The following is a 17521-nucleotide window of genomic DNA, read 5'->3' as shown; positions in this document are numbered from 1 at the left end:
GCGAGAGGCAGCTGCGTGCCGCTGGGGTGGCGAGACCTCCCCTCCCATCCCCGCCAAGAGGATACGGATGTTGCCGAGGCTGCGAGCCTGAGAGGAGGGGTCCCATGCCGGCACCCCTCGCGCTGACTCTGTCCCAGCCCCGCTCTCGGGAGCCATCGCATGTTGGTGCTGGTGTTATTCCTGTGCTGGTAGCAGCTTGTCCCCGTCTCGGTGGGCTTGGCTGCACAACTTGAGTTCTCAGCACTTTTGCCTGGGGTTGTTTAGTTTGCTTTCTGCGGGCCGGTGTGGATTGACACCTCCCGGGCTGGAAGAGGGATTGCTTGAGCACAGGACTGTGGGTGTCCCTCTGGAGCGGGCTCGGACCTGACCCCTAGGCTGTGCCTCTGGGATGGCAGATGTGGGGACAAACTCTTGCTCCTGAAGGTGCCCCTGGCCCCCCCTGCCCTCCTGCGAGTGGAGGATGGGAACTTCTGGGAAAACTTAGGTCTTGCGGCTGCCGAAGACGACTGGGGAGGGGGGGAAGAGGGATCTATGTGAACCTTGTGGCTACGCCGCCTCGGATGGGTCGTCAGCGGGTTGAGCTTTGGCCCACAGCGTGACGGCCGAGCATGACGGCTTGCCAGTACCCCATGGCGCCGGGGGCCTTGGAGCGGGACCGGATGTACCAGCACAAGGTCTCCTTGGTGGTGCGATATTTCATGATCCCGTGCAACATCTGCCTCATCCTCCTGGCCACCTCGACGCTGGGATTTGCCGTGCTGCTCTTCCTCAACAACTGTAGGTGTCCCCGGGCGCGTGGGAGGAGCAGGGGAGGGAGAGGCAGGAGTAAGGTCAGCCGGTGAGCCGGGGCTCTGGCGTGGGGGCAGCCCTCCCAACACTGCCAGCCGCCGGCTGGGCTTCACCCTGCGCCTGGGCGCTCATCGCTCGCCTGCTGCTGTTTTGGGAGAAGCTGGGGAGGCGACAGCCCACTCTGCAGCTCTACCTGACTTTGCCCTGAGATGATGCTGGCCCAGAACTGCAGAGCGGAGCTGCCAAGGCGGGCGTGCGTGGGCCAGCCCCAGCTCCCCACCGTGCACGGTGCGCTTATGCTCTCAGCTGCGCCAGCACCTTCTGTGTCCCATGTCCCATTTCCCACCCCCCCGCCCCCAATACTGTATCTCCCGACCTGCTGCTTGAGGTCTGAGTGTGGGTGATGCTCCTGGGGGGGATGCAGTCAGTCCATTTAGGAGGTGGGGATCTCAGCGGGGCTGAGGGGCAAAAGATGGGCTCCTATGAGCCCTGCCCTGGCCAGGGACTTCTGCTGCTCTCTTGTTACAAGCAAACTGCTGAACCTTGGGGCCCTGTCGCTATAGGCGATGGGTGGGAGATGTGTCTCCTAGGTTGCTCCAGGACCCCTGCTCTCTATACGCTCTCTTGCTCTGAAGAATCAGCAGAGGGTTGGGGCAAGACGAAGGAGTTTTCCCTGAGGTTAGGCTGTTGATCTGATCCCTGGTGTGGCCGAGTAGATGGCACACTTGGGCGTGGGTACATCCACGTATTGCCCGCTCCTCTAGGCACTGTGCTCTGTTGCCTCATCCTTGCACAGGTGCTCACCCTCCCAAAGCCTGGCTTTCTCTAGGCGCAGCCTGTGGAGGAGGACTCCATCATGCAGCGATGTCTTTGACTTCCTTGATGCTGGAAAGTGTCAAACACCTGCTGTGAGAAAAACCTTTAGAGGGCAGGCAAATCCTCCAGCCTAGCTTTGGGATGCACTGCTTCCCCTGCTGTGTGCATAGTTAGAGAAAAGCTGTGGAAAACTGGAAAACATATGAATGCCTTGAAAAAGCACTGGCGGGAGCAGGGCCCAGGCGATGGTAGAGAAAGACCCTGGCCAGTAAGGAGCGGTGTGCCCTCTGCCACAGCCTGGCTTTGCTGCCCTGGGCACATCACTTAATAGAGAGCAGAGCCCAGTTTGATACTGGCTTTAGGGTGTTTCCCACTCAGGATGGTAGGGTCTGTAGAGCCAACTGCCTGAGTGGAACTATTCTCGCCCCCCTGCTTAATCAGGGATTACTCAAACGTAGAGGGCTGGCTGGTGGCGAGGCTGTGCTGCCTTGCTCTGGGACCTGCGGTCATGTCTATGGGAGCTTTCACCTCCTGCTGCCCCAGGCTACCCCTTTCTCCCACCTTTTGCCTTCTTGCCCCGGCGGCTGCAGCGTTCCCCACTGCTGTCCCACCCAACCCAAATGACTTGGTGATACAGCGCCCAGGTGGGTGCATGTGTGCGAGGTGATACCCAGCGTGATTTGCATCGCAGCCCTGGTGAAATGGCACACAACGGGCTGAGGCAAGCCCCAGCCTGCCAGGCAGATAGAGGGCTGCTGCCACATCCCAAGCCAGAGATGCTCCATCGATACAGGTGGGAGAGCCGGGGCTCCTGGCTCCTGTTCCTGCTGCTCCTTTCTTGCTACAGGACCTCCCGGGCGTTCCCTGGGATTCGGTGCCTTCTTGCGTGCTGAAGGAATGAAATGCCGGCCCAAAAGCCGCTGGGGAGCTGTGGACAGAGGTCTGGGAGGAGGAGGGGAGAGTGTGCAAAAAGGAACTGCTGATAGCCCCTTGTTTTTTATTTCTTTGCAGACAAGCCCAATAGTTATTTTACTCAGACGCCGCCGACGCCGCGAGATGGTAAGTACACGGTCGCTTGCTGGAGCTCGGTTCCTGTGCTCAGGATGCACTTGAGAGCAAATGGCTTAAGCCTCTCGTCCTTCCCGCAGCCGACGGTGGAGCAGTGCCTCCTGACCCAGTGATCTATTTTGCAGAATAGATCCGTGCCCGGAGCAGTACTGCATCGCGCCCGCGCCCTGCCCTCGCCCCCGCCCTGGGGATGCAGGAGCATGGCCCTCCGGGGCGAGGAGGGAGGGCAGAGCCACTGTCCCTTGTTGCTCCCGGGGAGGCACAGCAGCTCTTTCTCTGCAGAGGGTTTCCCGGGTGGTTGTGGTGGAGGTGGGGACGGGCTGTAAGGGGAGATGGGATCTTCCCTGTGCTCCAGCAGTTTGCAGGGCTTTCCTGGTTCATCTGTGGAAGGGAAGAGACTGGAGAAAGGGACCTCATCCTTAAAAGCAGCAGTGTTGAATCCAGTGGCTGTTCTGTGTTTGTCCCCTAAGGGTCTTCCTGGATGTTGGCAAAAGGAGGGGGGAAGCAGAAGGAGGTGCAGAAAGGCTTGCTGCTCTGCAAGCACAGAGCAGGGGAAAAAAAAAGGCAAATGGCATGTGTGCCCATGGTACGTGGCAGAGTCGAGGTGAAGGAAAGACCACGAGAAGGTGATGGGCTGTTAGCCTGAGGAAATAGCCGGAAACAGTGTTCTGCCTCCCTTGGTCCCTCCGTTTTTTTGGTGTAGCATCAGAGCAACCCAGGGGAGGACAGTGAGGGAGGTGACTAGTTTCAGCCTGTGGGGCCTGGAGCTCGAGGTTGCATCTCGCTGTGGCCTGGGCAGCAGACGTCCTCCCTGCCGCCCCACACCCTGCCCTGAGAGCAGGCGTGGGCCAAGCAGAGAGGGATGCCTCTTCAGCGAGTGATGCAGAACGCGGTGTTTCCCTGGGACTCTCCGCTGCCTTAGCAGGTCTTGGTCTTGCTGGGAAAGGACTGGAGTAGCTCATGCTGGCTCGTGGCAGCAGGAGGTTAAATGGGCACAAAGCAGGTAGGAACCTCTCTGGTGCAAGTACGTGGGATGTGGGCTGAGCAGGTCAGGGAGAGGTGATTTTTGAGGCTAGCAGAGGTTGCTGAGATGCTGTTGGCTGTTCATTAAATTACTGCTTCTGCTGTGCAGCCAAAGTTGAATCATCCCAGCCCATCCAGTCTTGGATCAGTCAGCTACTAACACTGTATAAATGCTACCAAAAAATCTGTTGGGCTTGTGCTCCAGCTGGCAAAAGGTTTCAGCTTTTTCAGCATCAAGAGCAAAATGGAAGCTGGTGTCCAGCTGGACATCAGATATCTCCACTGCCCTGGCCAGAAAGGGTATGGGGATGTAAATTCTGGGGGATTGTAACGCAGCCCTCCTTTCTTTCCCGTCCTTGCTTGGGTCCTACAGGTTTCTGTTTCTGGGCCCTCCTAACAATTCCCTGCCCACCTCCAAATTTTCACCTTGCGAGTCATGAGGCAGTATGGTGCTTTCCTTGTCCTCTTCCAGAGTTATTGGTCCTTCCCTGGCAGAGCAGTGGGACAGCACCTGGATTTCCTATGGACTTGCATTTTCCCTGGACCTCTGGCCCTCGCCTATGGATTGTCTCTTACCTATAGATTCGCTGGTGTCTGATGAGCAGTGTACTCGCCAGCACCTCACACCTTTTCTCTGGGCTTACTAAAGCCTTCCAGTTTCACAGACCTGTAGGAACTTTGGTTTTTGAGGCCATGCTGTTATCAGTCAATGGCTTGAAAAGCTGTTGGATGCAGGCAGGCAAGCATGTGCTCAGATAATGTCATCATAGGAGCTTTGTTTTCTCTGAAAATCAGGCTTAAAATACCCTGCTTTCTGCTTGCAGGCTCTTCAGTCACCTTCCCCGTCTTCCCTAGTTTCACGTGGACAGATAAGAACGCAGCAGAAAACAGCAGCCAATTAATAACACATTTGTTTCTTTCTTTCTTTCCTTCTCTGATGGGGGTGGGGAAGGAGGCGGGGGAGAAACGGATGCTAGATAAAATGTGATTAATCTATAATTGGACCAGAGAAGACATCTAAAGCAAAAATAAAAAGGAACGTAGGTGTAACTCCTAGCTTAGGGCTCCAAAATATTAGCAGCCCAGCCCATCCAGATGACATACTCCAAAAGATCTCTGGTCCCCACAGGAGATGGAAAACTACCACCCTTGGTGGGTTGCCAAATGAGGCACCTCCTTTTGCAAGTCTAATACGGTGCAAATGCCTCGTGTCGTCTTGGGGGAGCATTTCTGGGCAGAGGGGAGCTCGGGGCATGGGGAAGAGGTCCCCCCCTGGGGTGAAGGGGCTGGTCCCTGGTGCTTCTGCTGTGCTGGAGGGACTGGAAGTGTTCATCGCCTGAGCTGCCTTGGAGACGTGGCTCTGGTCCTGTGCACAGTCCACCGACTTAGACGGGGCCACGCTTGTACTTGTAAACTGCTGGGATTTGGCTGAGGTTTGCTGGGCGAGGGCCACGGCTCTCCAGTCCTAGACTTGCTCTCAGGGTGGCTTTGGTGGGACAAGGTGTTATGCTAGCGAGAGCTGTGCCCGGCTGTCCGACCGACAGACCTATTTGGGGAGGGCTGGTTGGGGAGCCGCCGAACCCTTCTCCCTTCCCCTAACCAGCATCTGAGGGGGACAGGCAGGGGAGGGTCTCTGCCTCGCTGCACCGTGTTCCTTTCTCCAGGTGGTACCTGGTGGCGTGACAAAGGCGGCAGGTGAGGGTTCGGTGGGTCTCGGCAGGCGCTCTGGGGTAGGGGCTGTGTCCCAGCACGAGAGTGTGACACTGCCAGTGGCAAGCACAGCAGGGCTCCTCGATTGCTTCTTCTTCAGCTGGGCTTCTTGAGGGTTGTCACCTCTTTATCTTCTGGGCCAGATCCTCATCTTCTACAAGTCTGCAGAGCTCTGTGGCGAGCAGCGGGTTGCCACCAGCTGGCAGCCTGTGCCATGAACCAACAGATCTCTGCCCACCGGTACCAGCTGAGGAACTGCAACTTGGTATTTCTCCCTGGAAACGCTGCTGTGGTCCTTTCCCTTTCCAAACGGTGGTGCAAAGCTAGACAGAAATCATCATCTGCCCTGGCAATGTCAGACCTCAGTTTTTGTCTGAAGGAAGTGGTTTCTCGCACTTCAGGCATCTTTTCTGTAAAAACCCTGTCCTGCATAGACGAAAGGTGCTGCAGCCACGACCGCTCCCCTGGTGCTCCAGCGATGAAAGACTTAGCCAGCCGGGAGGTGTCTCTAATTAGCACTCGTGTGCTGTTTATCTCTTCCATTTCTTCCAATACCGATTTCTACCCTAGAAAACTCTTCAGCCACACATTGATTTATAGAGTGATCTCTGCTTCATTTCAAAACAAAGCCATTAATGCTCTTAACTCACCACTTTCTCCCAAATCTCCCACGCCGCTGGCATTCCCGCAGCCGGGCAGGGGATTGTTAAGTTTTATAGTCTTAAGGCCTGGCTGACTTAAATGCAGTGCTCCATGAAGGCTGTTGCCTTTTCCCCAGCTGAGGGACTGGCCCGTGGCACCCAAGCTGGCTAATTCTTCTCCTTTCTCATCAGCGGTAGGCAGGAGCTGGGGAGTGTCTGCGCGGGGAGCTGGAGAGGGGGCGGATGTTGGCTCAGCTGCGGCCCCCCAGGGCAGGGGTGCTCTGGAGGGGGGGTTGGCAGGTGCGGTGCAGGGGGCAGGCAGGGTGGGCTGTGCCTTCCTGCATCCCCTAGGGTGAAATAAATGGTGGGGGAGGATCTGGAGGGTCCCTCCTCACCTCTCCTTGTTCTTGCAGCATCTGTGATGAGAGGTTTGATTTCTGTTTGTTTGCAGCATCCCTTGGCGGAGTCGCGTGCGGGAGGCAAGATTGGTTTTGTTGTTTGCTCTGCGGAGGGCAGGGAGAACAATAAGCCCTCTCGGAGCTGTGAAGCCAGGCTGGTGAGAGCTGGGTGGGCTGCTCAGGTGGATCAATAGGATGAGGCACTGGGCTCTTGGGGTCACCTCCCCGTCATCCCTCTCTCCCTGACACCCTCCTCTTCCTGCCACCCACCGGGTGCTCTGCAGGGGTGCAGAAAGCCCTCTCGGCTGGGGTACTTGTTAGCGAGGTCTGCGTGGAGTGCGACGGCACAGCCAACAGCTCCGCAGCCGAGAGCAGCAAGCAGGACACAGAGCTGTCCTGCTCACGTGGGAGCCAGGGGAGGAGAGCACGGCTCTGCCTCGCTGGTGGCAGTTTTTGGCTCTGACTGTGCCTGCGCACACGCTCTGCTCCCGTTCCTGGTGCGGGCCAGCCTCCTTCCCGATCCCCGGTGCAGAGGCGAGGGGCTGAGAGCGGAGCAGTGCGGGGTAAGCTGCAGCTGGGGCCTCCCTGGCAGGGTCCGGGCAGTGCTCTCCGTCCGTGCTGCTCTCCTAGCCCTGCTAGGGAGAAGGAAGCCCTCTTGATGTGGCACAGGCTCGGGCAGCCTGTTTCGCCCCTTTCGCTATCACCAGCTCTTTGGTCTGGCAGGTTTGGGTTTCTTGCTGGCCCCAACAGCTTTCTGGATCAAGCCTAGGAGCATGTCCTAATCTCGGAGCTATAAGTTGCTTCAGCCTGTCTTGAGCAAGCATCCTCATGGATGGGGAGAGTCATGGTAGCTCGCCAGGGTGGTGGGAGCCAGCCCTTTTGCTGGCATCCATGCACCTTTGCAGATGTGTCAATGGCACCAACCAGCTGTGGGTCCTGTCTCTGCTGGATTTGGAAACATCCGAGAAGGCTGAGAGGGTTGGACATTTCCTTTTGGCGAGCATGGACAGAGTGATGCTGGCCCAAGCCGTCGCACCAGGCCAAGGGAGCAGCGCTAAATGCTTATTTATGAATGCATAAAAGCAGCAGTGACGCATGAGAAATTAAATATTGGAAAAATGCTTTCTTGTGCCTGGCAGCCCCATAAATACAGCGTTTGCAGAACTGGTCCAGGCATGGAGTTAGGCAGAGAAAATGCTGGTGCAGGTGGCTTTTCAAGTCTGCATAGGAAATCGGTTAGCGGATTAATCCTACGATGCTCTCAGTCCTAGGCATTGTCTTTCCCCTGGCTGCTGGATGCCCTCTCTTTAGCACGCTGTTACGGCTTTGCCTCATAAGGTCCAGCTCCCTCAGCCCTCCCTCTCCAGGTAGCGTCCCCTCTGCCATGGAGAGAGAGACAGCCACCTGCAGCGTTGCGAGGACCGGTTCTCCGCGTCCCTGCTGGCGGCCGTCTCTGCCTTCATGGGATGCGAACGGTGCCGCGCGTTACGGAGCATCTGATCTGTGCCGGGAGGATGTTAGGACATACTCCCCACCTGTAGATGCCTCGATGAGTTTGGGCAGACTGAGTGTTGCCTCGGCTGTGCTGAGGCAGCAAGAGAGCCTGGAGGGTGCGTGTGCCGTGCCGCCCTGCAAAGGGGACCGTTCTGCTAGGGACAGCCGAGTGGTGTGGGGAAGTGGTGTTTCACGACCTCTCTGCTCTCTTCCAGCCCTGTGCCTGCGTGTTGGGGCAGCTGAGGAGGGGACACCCCGGGAGAGGCGTAACCGGGCTGCGCAGGGCTGCGGTGCTCTTCGACACAGAGCACTGGCTGTGCCTGAGCAGCAGCCGCGTATCAGAGGTCCTGGTCTCACTCCTCCTGTTTGATACTTCATCAGGAAAAGATGCTCCTTCCTTTTATTTGATCCTTTTTAATTAACATCCTGTAATTCTGATGAACAGCTTCCTCTGGCCAGTAACCTATTGGCAAAGATGTAGTGAGGGGGAAATAACTTGGGCTTAGAAGTCGTGTTCTGCCTAGTTCTTGCCTGCTCTGCCTAGTTGTGCGTGCTGCCCACAGTTAAACCTTGCAGTGCCTTGGCAGGGAGAAGGCTGGGGCTGGCCCCCACCTCGGGAGACGCGTGTGCTGTCCGTACCCTGCTCCCGCTGCCAAATTCACGCTGAGCCCTTCCTTCTCCAGTCCCTGGTGGAGAGAATACTGGGAGGCAGCCTCGGGTTTTTAGTTTCTCAGAGGAGCCAGGTGGCTCTTTGGGCAGCTCTGTGCCTGCTCAGGGGGACAGGGGAGGGGACACTCAACCGCCCTGGGAAGAGAGCCGTGAAAATATAACTTAAAATAAAACACAAGCTTTTCAATTTTGTTCCCTTTATGCGTGGTGGTACTTGGAACACCCTGCTGGCTTTGGCTGCTAATCCCAGCCTATTTCTCTTTTGACACAAGCCAATATAAGACTTGGATGCTGCAAAATGAATTCATAGCGCAGGCTTCGTGGCAGGGCTGATCTCGGTTAGTAGAATGGGCAGGTGTTGCAGACCTGTCTTTTTTTTGTCTGCCCGCAGATGCATTTTGCAGCCCTTGGTCTTTTCTGACCTCCCCACGCTCTCTTCCTTTCGCACCCATGCTTTTCCCAGCTCTCCCCCGCACGTGCGGTTTGAAATGTCAGGAGCTGACTTGCAGGAGCAGGGAAAGCGATCCGCTCCAGCAGTAATCCATCTCGCTACGGCCTCAGGGTACACGTCCACCCATGTCAGCTCCCCACCTAGCAAATGCTGACGGACAGCGGGGCTGACGTTAAGCCTTACTGGTGCTCCTTGCAGGCCCACAGTGGCTGCTGGGCTGCCGTGGCCTCTCTTCTCTGTGTCGAGAAGTGGAATAGGCGTGTGTGGGGAAGGGGTGCTCCATGGAGGCTCGTGTGTTTGGGGCACGGGCTGCCCCGGGGCCACGGCGGCTCAGCGGGGATACTGTCCTGCTTGCTTGTGCTGTCAGTATTCCCTCCACAAGCCCCGTTGTGCTGAGGAACGACTCCTTTGCCGAGGCCACGTGCGGAGAAGCATGGTGGGGAGCAGGGAGAGGTTTGCACCCCTCGCCCAAACGCCTCGCGCCCCGCCGTGTGGCACTGGGGTGGCCTGTCCCCGAGGCAGACGGGCAGAGCCCAGCCGGCTGCTGGCTCCGGCAGCGTTGAGCGGTGGCGGTGTTTCTGCATCTCTGGCTGTGTCAGCCGGTGGGTGGCTGAGCCGAGGCTGGCGTTGCTGAGCGAGGAGGGACTGGGAGCATCGGAGCATGGCGGGAAGTCTTGTCACACATCACGGAACAGAAAAAAAATCACTCTCTCTGCACAAGGTGAAATTTTTGTACCAGCCTTCTCAGCAGCTGCTCCCTTTTAATTACATAGTGCCTACTTCTTCTCTAAGATTTTGTTGCAGCACAGACTGAAACGCTGACCTACCGCACTGCTGCTTGCACCCACTGCCTCCTCGGGCATGGGGGTGGCCCGGGTGCTCTTCTGTTTGCCCCAGGATCCTGGGCAATTCATGCCTCCAGGGTGAAGCTGGCTGTCCCCTAGCTGGCCCAGGGGGTCCTGCACTGAAGTCACTGTGGTTAGGTCTTTGGCTTCCCCTTCCTTTTTTCTTGCTCATATTTGCACCCTATGGCAGTGAGGCAACAGCTCGGGAACCAGGGCTGGGGTCTGCTTGTGGAGCTTCATCCCCATGCCCTCGCCCCACGGCCCAGCCTGGCTTTCTTGCCTGCTGCCGCAGTGGGAGCGACGGCTTCCCTGCCTGCGGTCCGCATCCTGAGCACCGCAGCAAAGTGTGCTTCAGCCGAACCAGCTCAGACTGCTTCAGGGTTGCTCTGGAGAGAGGAGAGATGCTAAACATAGCTCCTCAAAAGCTGAGCGGTAGATAAGGTAGCAGCAGTTATTAGACACCACTTTTGATCTCTTGAGAGCATTTTCTTCTCCATTTACAGTGAGGTTTGAGCTTTCTCTTGGGGATCAATTTATGCACTTTCATGTTACGTGGCTTAGAGAAGGAGTAGATGGGAGAACAGCTAAGGTGTTCCTGTTTTTCCCTGTATCAGGTCCTTACTAAGGTTGCAGATCGCCAAGCTTGCCTCACTCTCCCCACATCTCTGCCTCACGTCTCCCAAGACTATCCTTCTGGCGTTGTGACAAAGAAACAGCATTTGTCTTGCTTTGTCTTTTCTTCCCCTTGGCCGTGCCATGCTGAAGTTGGTGCGTGATACCTTTCAGAGAGAGCGAGTGCATCACTACCAGCTCCCGAGTTAGCCCACTGCAAATGCTGCCCGGCGCTGTGCTATGGCAGAGGCTTTCTTGCCACAGCGACCGTTGGTTTTATAGGAACATGCTCCAAGTCCCAGCGACACGAGGAGTCTCGCTGTTGTGCGGTGGGAGGCAGCGTGCAGCCGAGGGGAGGCCGGGCTTAGCGCAGACCCTGTGGCTTAGGGACGCGCTCGCTGTGTTTAATACTTCTTATGAAGCGCAGAGGGAGAGCGAAGGACAGCGGGAGGCGTGAAGCTGGCTGAGACCCCCAGGGTACGAGCAAGCTCCTTGCAAAGAGCGTGAGTAGACCTTGCAGAGTGCCCGGCAGCCAGGGGCCTGGGAAAGGTTGGCAAAGGGCGGTGTGCTGGCTTTGCCGACCGTGCAGCCGAGCGCTGGCTTTGGACTGCCTGGGGAGGAGCCGTCTTTCCCTCCAGGCTTCCCGAGGCTGCTGCAGCCCTCCTTCCCTTGCTCAGCTCTCTAATCTCCCTGATTTGTAAACACTCTGTTTTGCAGAGCGTGGCCTCTGCAGGCAGGTGGGAGCAGGTTAAAACAATCCAAGTATTTTTTTTTCTTGCCCTTGCCTCCCTCCCTCGCGTGGGCTATGTACGGGCTGCCATCCCATCTGGGTGCACTCTTTGTGTGCGCTGAGCTTTTGGGTGTTTTGCTGCGGCGTGGCTCCTCGGGGCAGATTCCTGCTCTTGGCCGCTTGCTCTGTGGTGAGGCTGGGGGGATCTGTGTGCGCTGGGGTGTGCAGGCAGGGCAGCGGGAGCCGGCTGCTGAGGCTGGCTTCTCGCTCGCATCCCTTGTGGAGCGCGTTTCCAAACTGCTCCTCTCTCTGATGGAGGCTGATGAATTCTTCCAGTGCTTAGGAGCCGTGACAGTCTGCTCAGAGCCGCTCTCACAGGGGGCTCGTGACAGATTAATGAGAGAGTCTTTTAAGATGATGTTTGATTTGCAAGAGTGACTTTGATGTTTTAGACCCAAGAACATGATGCTTTCAACTCCTCCCTGCTCCACCCTGCCCTGCCCGCCCCCGGCACCGCCTTCGCCTTGCTCACTACCATCTCTCTGCCTCCAGCACGTGATTTTGCTTTTAGATCTTCCAACTGATCAACTTTTTTCCTTGCTGCCCATCCCTCCTGACCCCCAATTATAGACTGTATAGGCAGCTCTCCTCCCGCTCCTCCTTCGTCTGCCTCGGCCCGTGCTGCCCGCGTCGCTGGTGTCAGCCCTGCGAGGTGCTGGGCTGCCCTTTCCCGGGTGGGGACTGCTCTGCTGCTGCTGCTCGCAGGTTAGATTTCACTTATGGTGGCTTTTAGAAGTGAAGAGTTTTTTCAGGCAGCTGGGCTGTAAAAGGTTGCGGCTGGTGACGACTACGTTTCTGGGCTTCCCCTCGCTGTCTCCCTGTGTGACACAGGAGCACAGAGTGTGTTTGGGGGTGCTGAACCACCACACTGTGGTCTCGGGAGGAGATACCTGGTTTCCCAGAGATCTCTGTCATGTGTAGAGCTGTGCAAGCAAGGTCCTTGGAGACACGAGTGTCACAGAGGCTCCCAAACTGGTTGGTGGATGTCCTACCATTCTCTCAGCTTCTTCAGGACCCTCCATCCTTAGAACATGTTGGCTTCAAAACTTTAAGTGGTTTGGGGACTTGGTCTGGAGAGGTTCTTGTGGCCTTGGGGACCACAGATCTGCAGCTGCAGCGGAGCTCAGCTCCGTGGCTAAACTGTGGAAATAAAGATGTGCACAATGCTGATGAGTGTGGGGGGTGCTGCCTTCCCCATCCCTGTGGTGCCTGGAGGGTATGCAGGGGTGTATGCAGGGGTGCCTGTGGTGTATGCAGGGGTGCTGGCAGTGCCTTTAGCCAGCATTTGCCCCTGGCCTGCTGCTGCTCAGTGGGGCTGCCTGCAGCTTTCCAGATCCACGTCAGTGGCATTGCACGAAGTCACTGTCCCATGTTGTAAGGACAGGGCACAAAGTGGGTGAAGATGGGCAAAGCTGGGGCTCAAGGACTCGTGCCCCTAATGCTGCTCTGGCCGTGCCAGGGGTTGGGGCTCTAAGCAGAAGCGCCTGGGTTAAGCAGCGTGGTGTCAATGATACGCGATCTGACGGCTCTGTGTTTCTTTCCCGGGAGAGCGGGTGCCGATCTCGGCGTGGCCGGGAGGTGCCGAGCGGCGTTTGGCCAGGGCTGTGGGGTGGACGCCCCAGCTCTGCCGCTGGTGCCTGCGTGTGGCTCTCCCAGCCCCGCAGCGGAGGCCTTTGAGCAGGGCAGGCGGCTCCTTCTCCCCCTCCGAGCACGCCCTGGCTGATGCAATTAATGGCGATGGCAGGGAGGGTGGGCCCGGGAAGAGGAGTAAACGTGCAGAGGCGAGAGTCTCGGCTGGAGCGCCAGCCTCACCGGTCTCCATGGCAACGGGCACCTCGCGCTCATGCAGAATTAATGCCGGCCCTCGCTGTCCTGACACACGCGGACGGCTCCGTCCCCAGGGCCTTGCGTTTCCCTCTGCCCTTTCGGCACAAGGAAGCCCCAAAAGCTCTGCCCTGCTCTTCGCTTGCTTCCCCCACCTTTCGCACCAGCGGTGTCCTTACGTGTTGGATGGCAGCAGGGCAGGCTTGCTTAGGTTGTCGTGGTGGGGTTTTGCCCCTTCTCCAGAAGGAAGGCTCGACCTCGGCCCGTGGGGTTTATTGTGCACGTGCCCTCGCCCTTTGCTATTACGTGTGCTTGCTTGCTACTACCTCGCTTGTGCTTCTCGTCTTCTGGCTGAGGAACAGTGGAGCTTGCTGGGCTCCAAGGGCGCTGTCCAGCGTTTTTCATGGCTTCTGGCTACTCTGTGACGGTGGCTTCTCCTCTCTAACATAGATATTTAGGAGTGACTGCTCTGAGGCAGGATTTGAGTCAGGAAAAATCAGAGTGGCCCACTAGTGACCTCCCCATCCTTGGGGAGCAAGCAGGGAATGGTGGTAGGTGGGACGCAGAGGTGCACGTCAGCTCAGTGCCCGTCAGTGCGCGTTAGGGATTGAAAAGATGTATTTGAGCGTCACAGCTTTTTCCCTCTGCTGCCCAGCCTAGCCAGTTCGGGGCTGCCCTCCACTTTATATTCCCCAGTCCAGTCTGCTTTAAATGGCTTTAACAGGGGAGCACCCACCGCTTTCCAGAGAGCGAGGGTTTTTAATCCATTAGCATTAGATTAAAAGGCAGCCACCTTGCACATTTAGCACGGACATCTTCATTCTTCCCTTCCAGGCTCTTCCTATGAACAAGAATACCCAGTGCCAGCGGTTCAGCTACTAGCAGGTCCCCAGAGGTGCAGGTTGCCCTAACCTTCCTGGCTGTGCTGCCACAAGTGACTTTCTCTCTCCATCTCCTGCCTGCAGCCCTTGCTGTAGGGGTTCATGGCTGTGTCTGTCTGCAGCATGGCAGTGTGGCCGTCGTGCGTCGTTAGCCTTTCCTCGCTCCTACCCCTTTCCTGACACTGGACACGCTTTAAGCCATGAAAGCAGGTACATCCCACTCTCCTATCTCCCACTCACGAACTGTAATTAAGTTTCCGGCTGTGCTTTTCTGATCGTTTTTCTCTGCCCGTTCGGAGAAGGGACGGACTCCCCTGGGATTTGGAGCGGGTCCAGGCTGGCAAACACACGTTCTGCCTTCAGCAGGCTAGGGAGGGGGGAGCTGCCAGGAATCGCCTGCGCGTTTTCCCGGCGTCCTCCTCCTCTCTGGGTGTTCAGGGCCCTCCTCCTCCTCCTCCCTTGGCATGATTCCTGGCGAGGAAAAAGCTTCAGTCCTGGGGGGGAGGAACCGTGTGCCCACCAGAGCCCCTCTCGGGTGCTCCTCTCGGTGGTCCGGCTGTCTGGCTGGGCGCTGGCGGGGAATGCGGGGCGGGCAGGCAGGCAGGCATGCGCTGCAGAGGGCCTGGCAGGGTGCAATAAGCAATCAGCAAGCTGCTTCAGTAGCATTTTTGTCTTTTCTGTACAGTTGAAAAGAGCAATTTTGACATTACATTTATGATTATTGTTATTAAGCTGGAGAAACATTTTAATGTGAATGCTTGGGGCTTATTAGATAGAGCTCTTCACATCAAGATCTCAAAGCACTTGACGAAGCCAGCTTGTTATTAATCCCTACTACTTATATTGAGCTGTTTATCTACTGACATTGGGGGTTTGGTGATTATTATTATCCGCATTTTTTGTAAACGGGAGAACCAAGGCGCAGAACTGGATGGGGAGTTGAAGCTGGAAGCTCTGAAGCTGGAAGCTGAAGCTGCTCTCCACCCTCCCTGCCTGCAGCCGGCTGCCGTCTCCCTGCTGCCTGGCCTCACTGCTCTGGTCAGGAGGCTTGGAAGAAAGCTGGGGTGGATTGAGAAGCTCACCCAAGAGCTCTACCTGGAGCACTTGGTGCAAATTGCAGCGTGGCCAGAACTGGCGGCTGGGAGAGAGGTGGAGGTCCAGGCTGGGGAGGGCAGCGCGCCACTTGAAGCCTTGGCTGCTGCGTTTTTTAGGATGCAGGGGACTGAAGGAGGGCACAGAGCAAGCCTGTGTGTTGGACGGTGGAGAGAGGGGGTTGCTGAGGCACGGAGAAAGCCCCTTGCATACACGTATTGTCACGGGCTCTCACTTGGCAGAAGAATCTTGCCAGCTCCAGCCCGGGAGTGCTCCAGAATGGGCCGGTATGTGTGTGTGCTGTGCAGCATCTTCGTTTTGCCCGGTCTCTTGGGCCCAGCTCAAGCGGGGCCTTTACTTCAACAGCAGTCTTCCCCCGAGCTGCCTGCAGCCTCACACCAGCTCCCGCATCTCCCCGCAAAGCGGAGCTGCGTGCGAGGAGCCTCAGCGGCTCCTAGCCCTCCTCGCGGTGGCTCTGGCCCTCCCTGTTGGCCCCAGTGGAGCCGTCCTGTTCTCAGCTGTCCTTCCAGCCGCTTTGGGCATCTGCAGGCACTGTTGGACGTGAGGAGGTGGAGCTGGTGCCATCTGCCCTGGCAGCTATTCGTGGAGTACCAGCCACCTGTGCCCGCGCAGCCTGCTCGGGGAAATGCTGAGCTGAACTTTGGCAGGAGCTGCCATGGTAATGAAGCATCCCGCTCCCTCCCTGGTGCTAATTAGGGGCTGCCTGAGGAAGTGTCATCGATGGGGTGGGAGGCTTGGATCAGAACCGGTGTCATTACACCTGGTGCAATGGGTAGTCGTTCTTCTTTCTGCAGGAGTGGCTCGGTTCTGATGAACGCCAGCAGCTCTGGGCCCAGACTGCAGTAAGAATTGCTCTGCAACCCTGACTCTCCTTCTTCCCACCTCAGTTTCAGCTGCCAGCGTAGATAGGCTCCCAGAGGCTCCTCTCAGCTTGTCATCTCTCTCCTTTCCCCTTTTCTTCTCTGTGGTTCTCTGATGCAGGCATCCCACCCTGGCCTCCCGTGCGTCGGTCCAGAGGATCACTGGCAGGCTGGGGAGGACATTTCCATAGGTGGCTTCTGTCATTTGGTCGCTGTGCCTGACTGGTGCCCCTGCTCCTCTGCCTTTTGGGAGGAGCCATCCCCTCTCGCCCCAGCGTTTGCTGTGAACACCCCACGCTGCGAGCCCCCGGGCCAGGCGCGGTCTGCCCTGCAGGCGGTTGTGCAATAAAAGGACACCGGAGTGCACCCGAGTTCGCTCCCCCATCTGCTCGTCCCTGGGGCGCAGGAGGCGGCTGGCAGGCAGGCAGGCAGGCAGGCAGGCAGGGGCCAGCCACGGCTCCAGCAGTTGCGGGGTGGGAGCTGCCCGACACGCTCCCCTTGCCTGTTGGAGAATGCAGCCGCCTGGCCTGTTCTCCAGGCTGCGGCAGTGCCCTGACCTTCCTCTGCTCTGGGCTGTTCGGAGGAGAGGCCAGGGCGCTTCGGTGTGCCCCTCACCTACCCCAATTAGCCAGAGGACGGGAAACTCTCGTTAGCGTTCCTTTGTGCTTTTTACCCTGAACCAGGCGGTCACTGCAGGACGCAAGGTAGAGCCTCAGAGCATAGCGTATCTGAGCTGGAGGGAGGCTCTGAACCCAGTCAGGTCTTTCCCCTAGCCTTGATCTCTTCTAAAAGCCTCTCTTGCTTGTGCAGGCTCAGCCTGGGGCTGCTGAGGGAAAGGAGTCTGCTCTGTCCGCCCATGGAGCCCCGCTGACTCAGTTGTGGCGGGAAGCACGGTACCATGAATTATTTGTAGCAATACCTTTTGCTTTTCCCCTCCTCTCCAGCAAGTGCACTTTTTTATTATTATTATTGTTGTTGTTATTTATTATCCTGTTTCTGCTCCAGTGCTGCTAAGAGACATGGAGAGGCTTGGCTGGTATTCAGCATGGTTACAATAAGCCCAAGCCCTCCTTTTTGTTCTGTACAGCTTGCTCAAGTCTTGTATAGATACCTCACTTTAGCTGTTTCTCTCCCTCACCTTCGGTGGCTCAGGAGGTTTGGGAAAGGTCAGCTCCTAGCTGTAGCTTTTTTCTGCTCCAGACAAGTGCTGCTCTCATTGTTTGCCAAATGCCTTGCTGCGCCTCGTTTCTGCAGCACTAAGATGATTTAACCAGAGCCGTGCTTCGCTTTAGATCCAGTCTGCTCTCTGATCTTGCTGCACAGCCTTGCCGTGTGCTTTGTAGACACTTTTGAAGCACAGTCTTGAACAAGTGCTGAGAGATCCCACCTCCCCTCTGCAGCCGGGGAACAGGCACAATAGGCTGCAGCCTCCAACATCCCAAGCAGGGACTCCATCTGTTGCCAGCTCACGCTGACTCTGGTTCACCACTGCCTTCCAGTGTCCGCCCTGCAGAGGCGTCCGTCAGAGCTGGCTCAA

General features: G+C 57.2%; 1 protein-coding gene across 1 annotated transcript in view; it reads left to right on the top strand.

Moving 5' to 3' along the window:
* The first annotated feature begins 688 nt into the window (after positions 1-688).
* AGRN (agrin) overlaps positions 689-17521 on the top strand; it is a 65569-nt gene continuing 48736 nt past the window's right edge. The window contains exons 1-2 of the mRNA XM_075172398.1: positions 689-777; positions 2617-2664. Coding sequence (XP_075028499.1) covers positions 699-777; positions 2617-2664 — 127 coding nt within the window. The 5' untranslated portion in view covers positions 689-698. The remainder of the gene's footprint in view (positions 778-2616; positions 2665-17521) is intronic.

The sequence above is a fragment of the Calonectris borealis genome, chromosome 23 (genome assembly GCF_964195595.1).
Source record: "Calonectris borealis chromosome 23, bCalBor7.hap1.2, whole genome shotgun sequence".
Lineage (NCBI taxonomy): Eukaryota > Metazoa > Chordata > Aves > Procellariiformes > Procellariidae > Calonectris > Calonectris borealis.
This window is presented reverse-complemented; position numbering and strand designations above follow the sequence as displayed.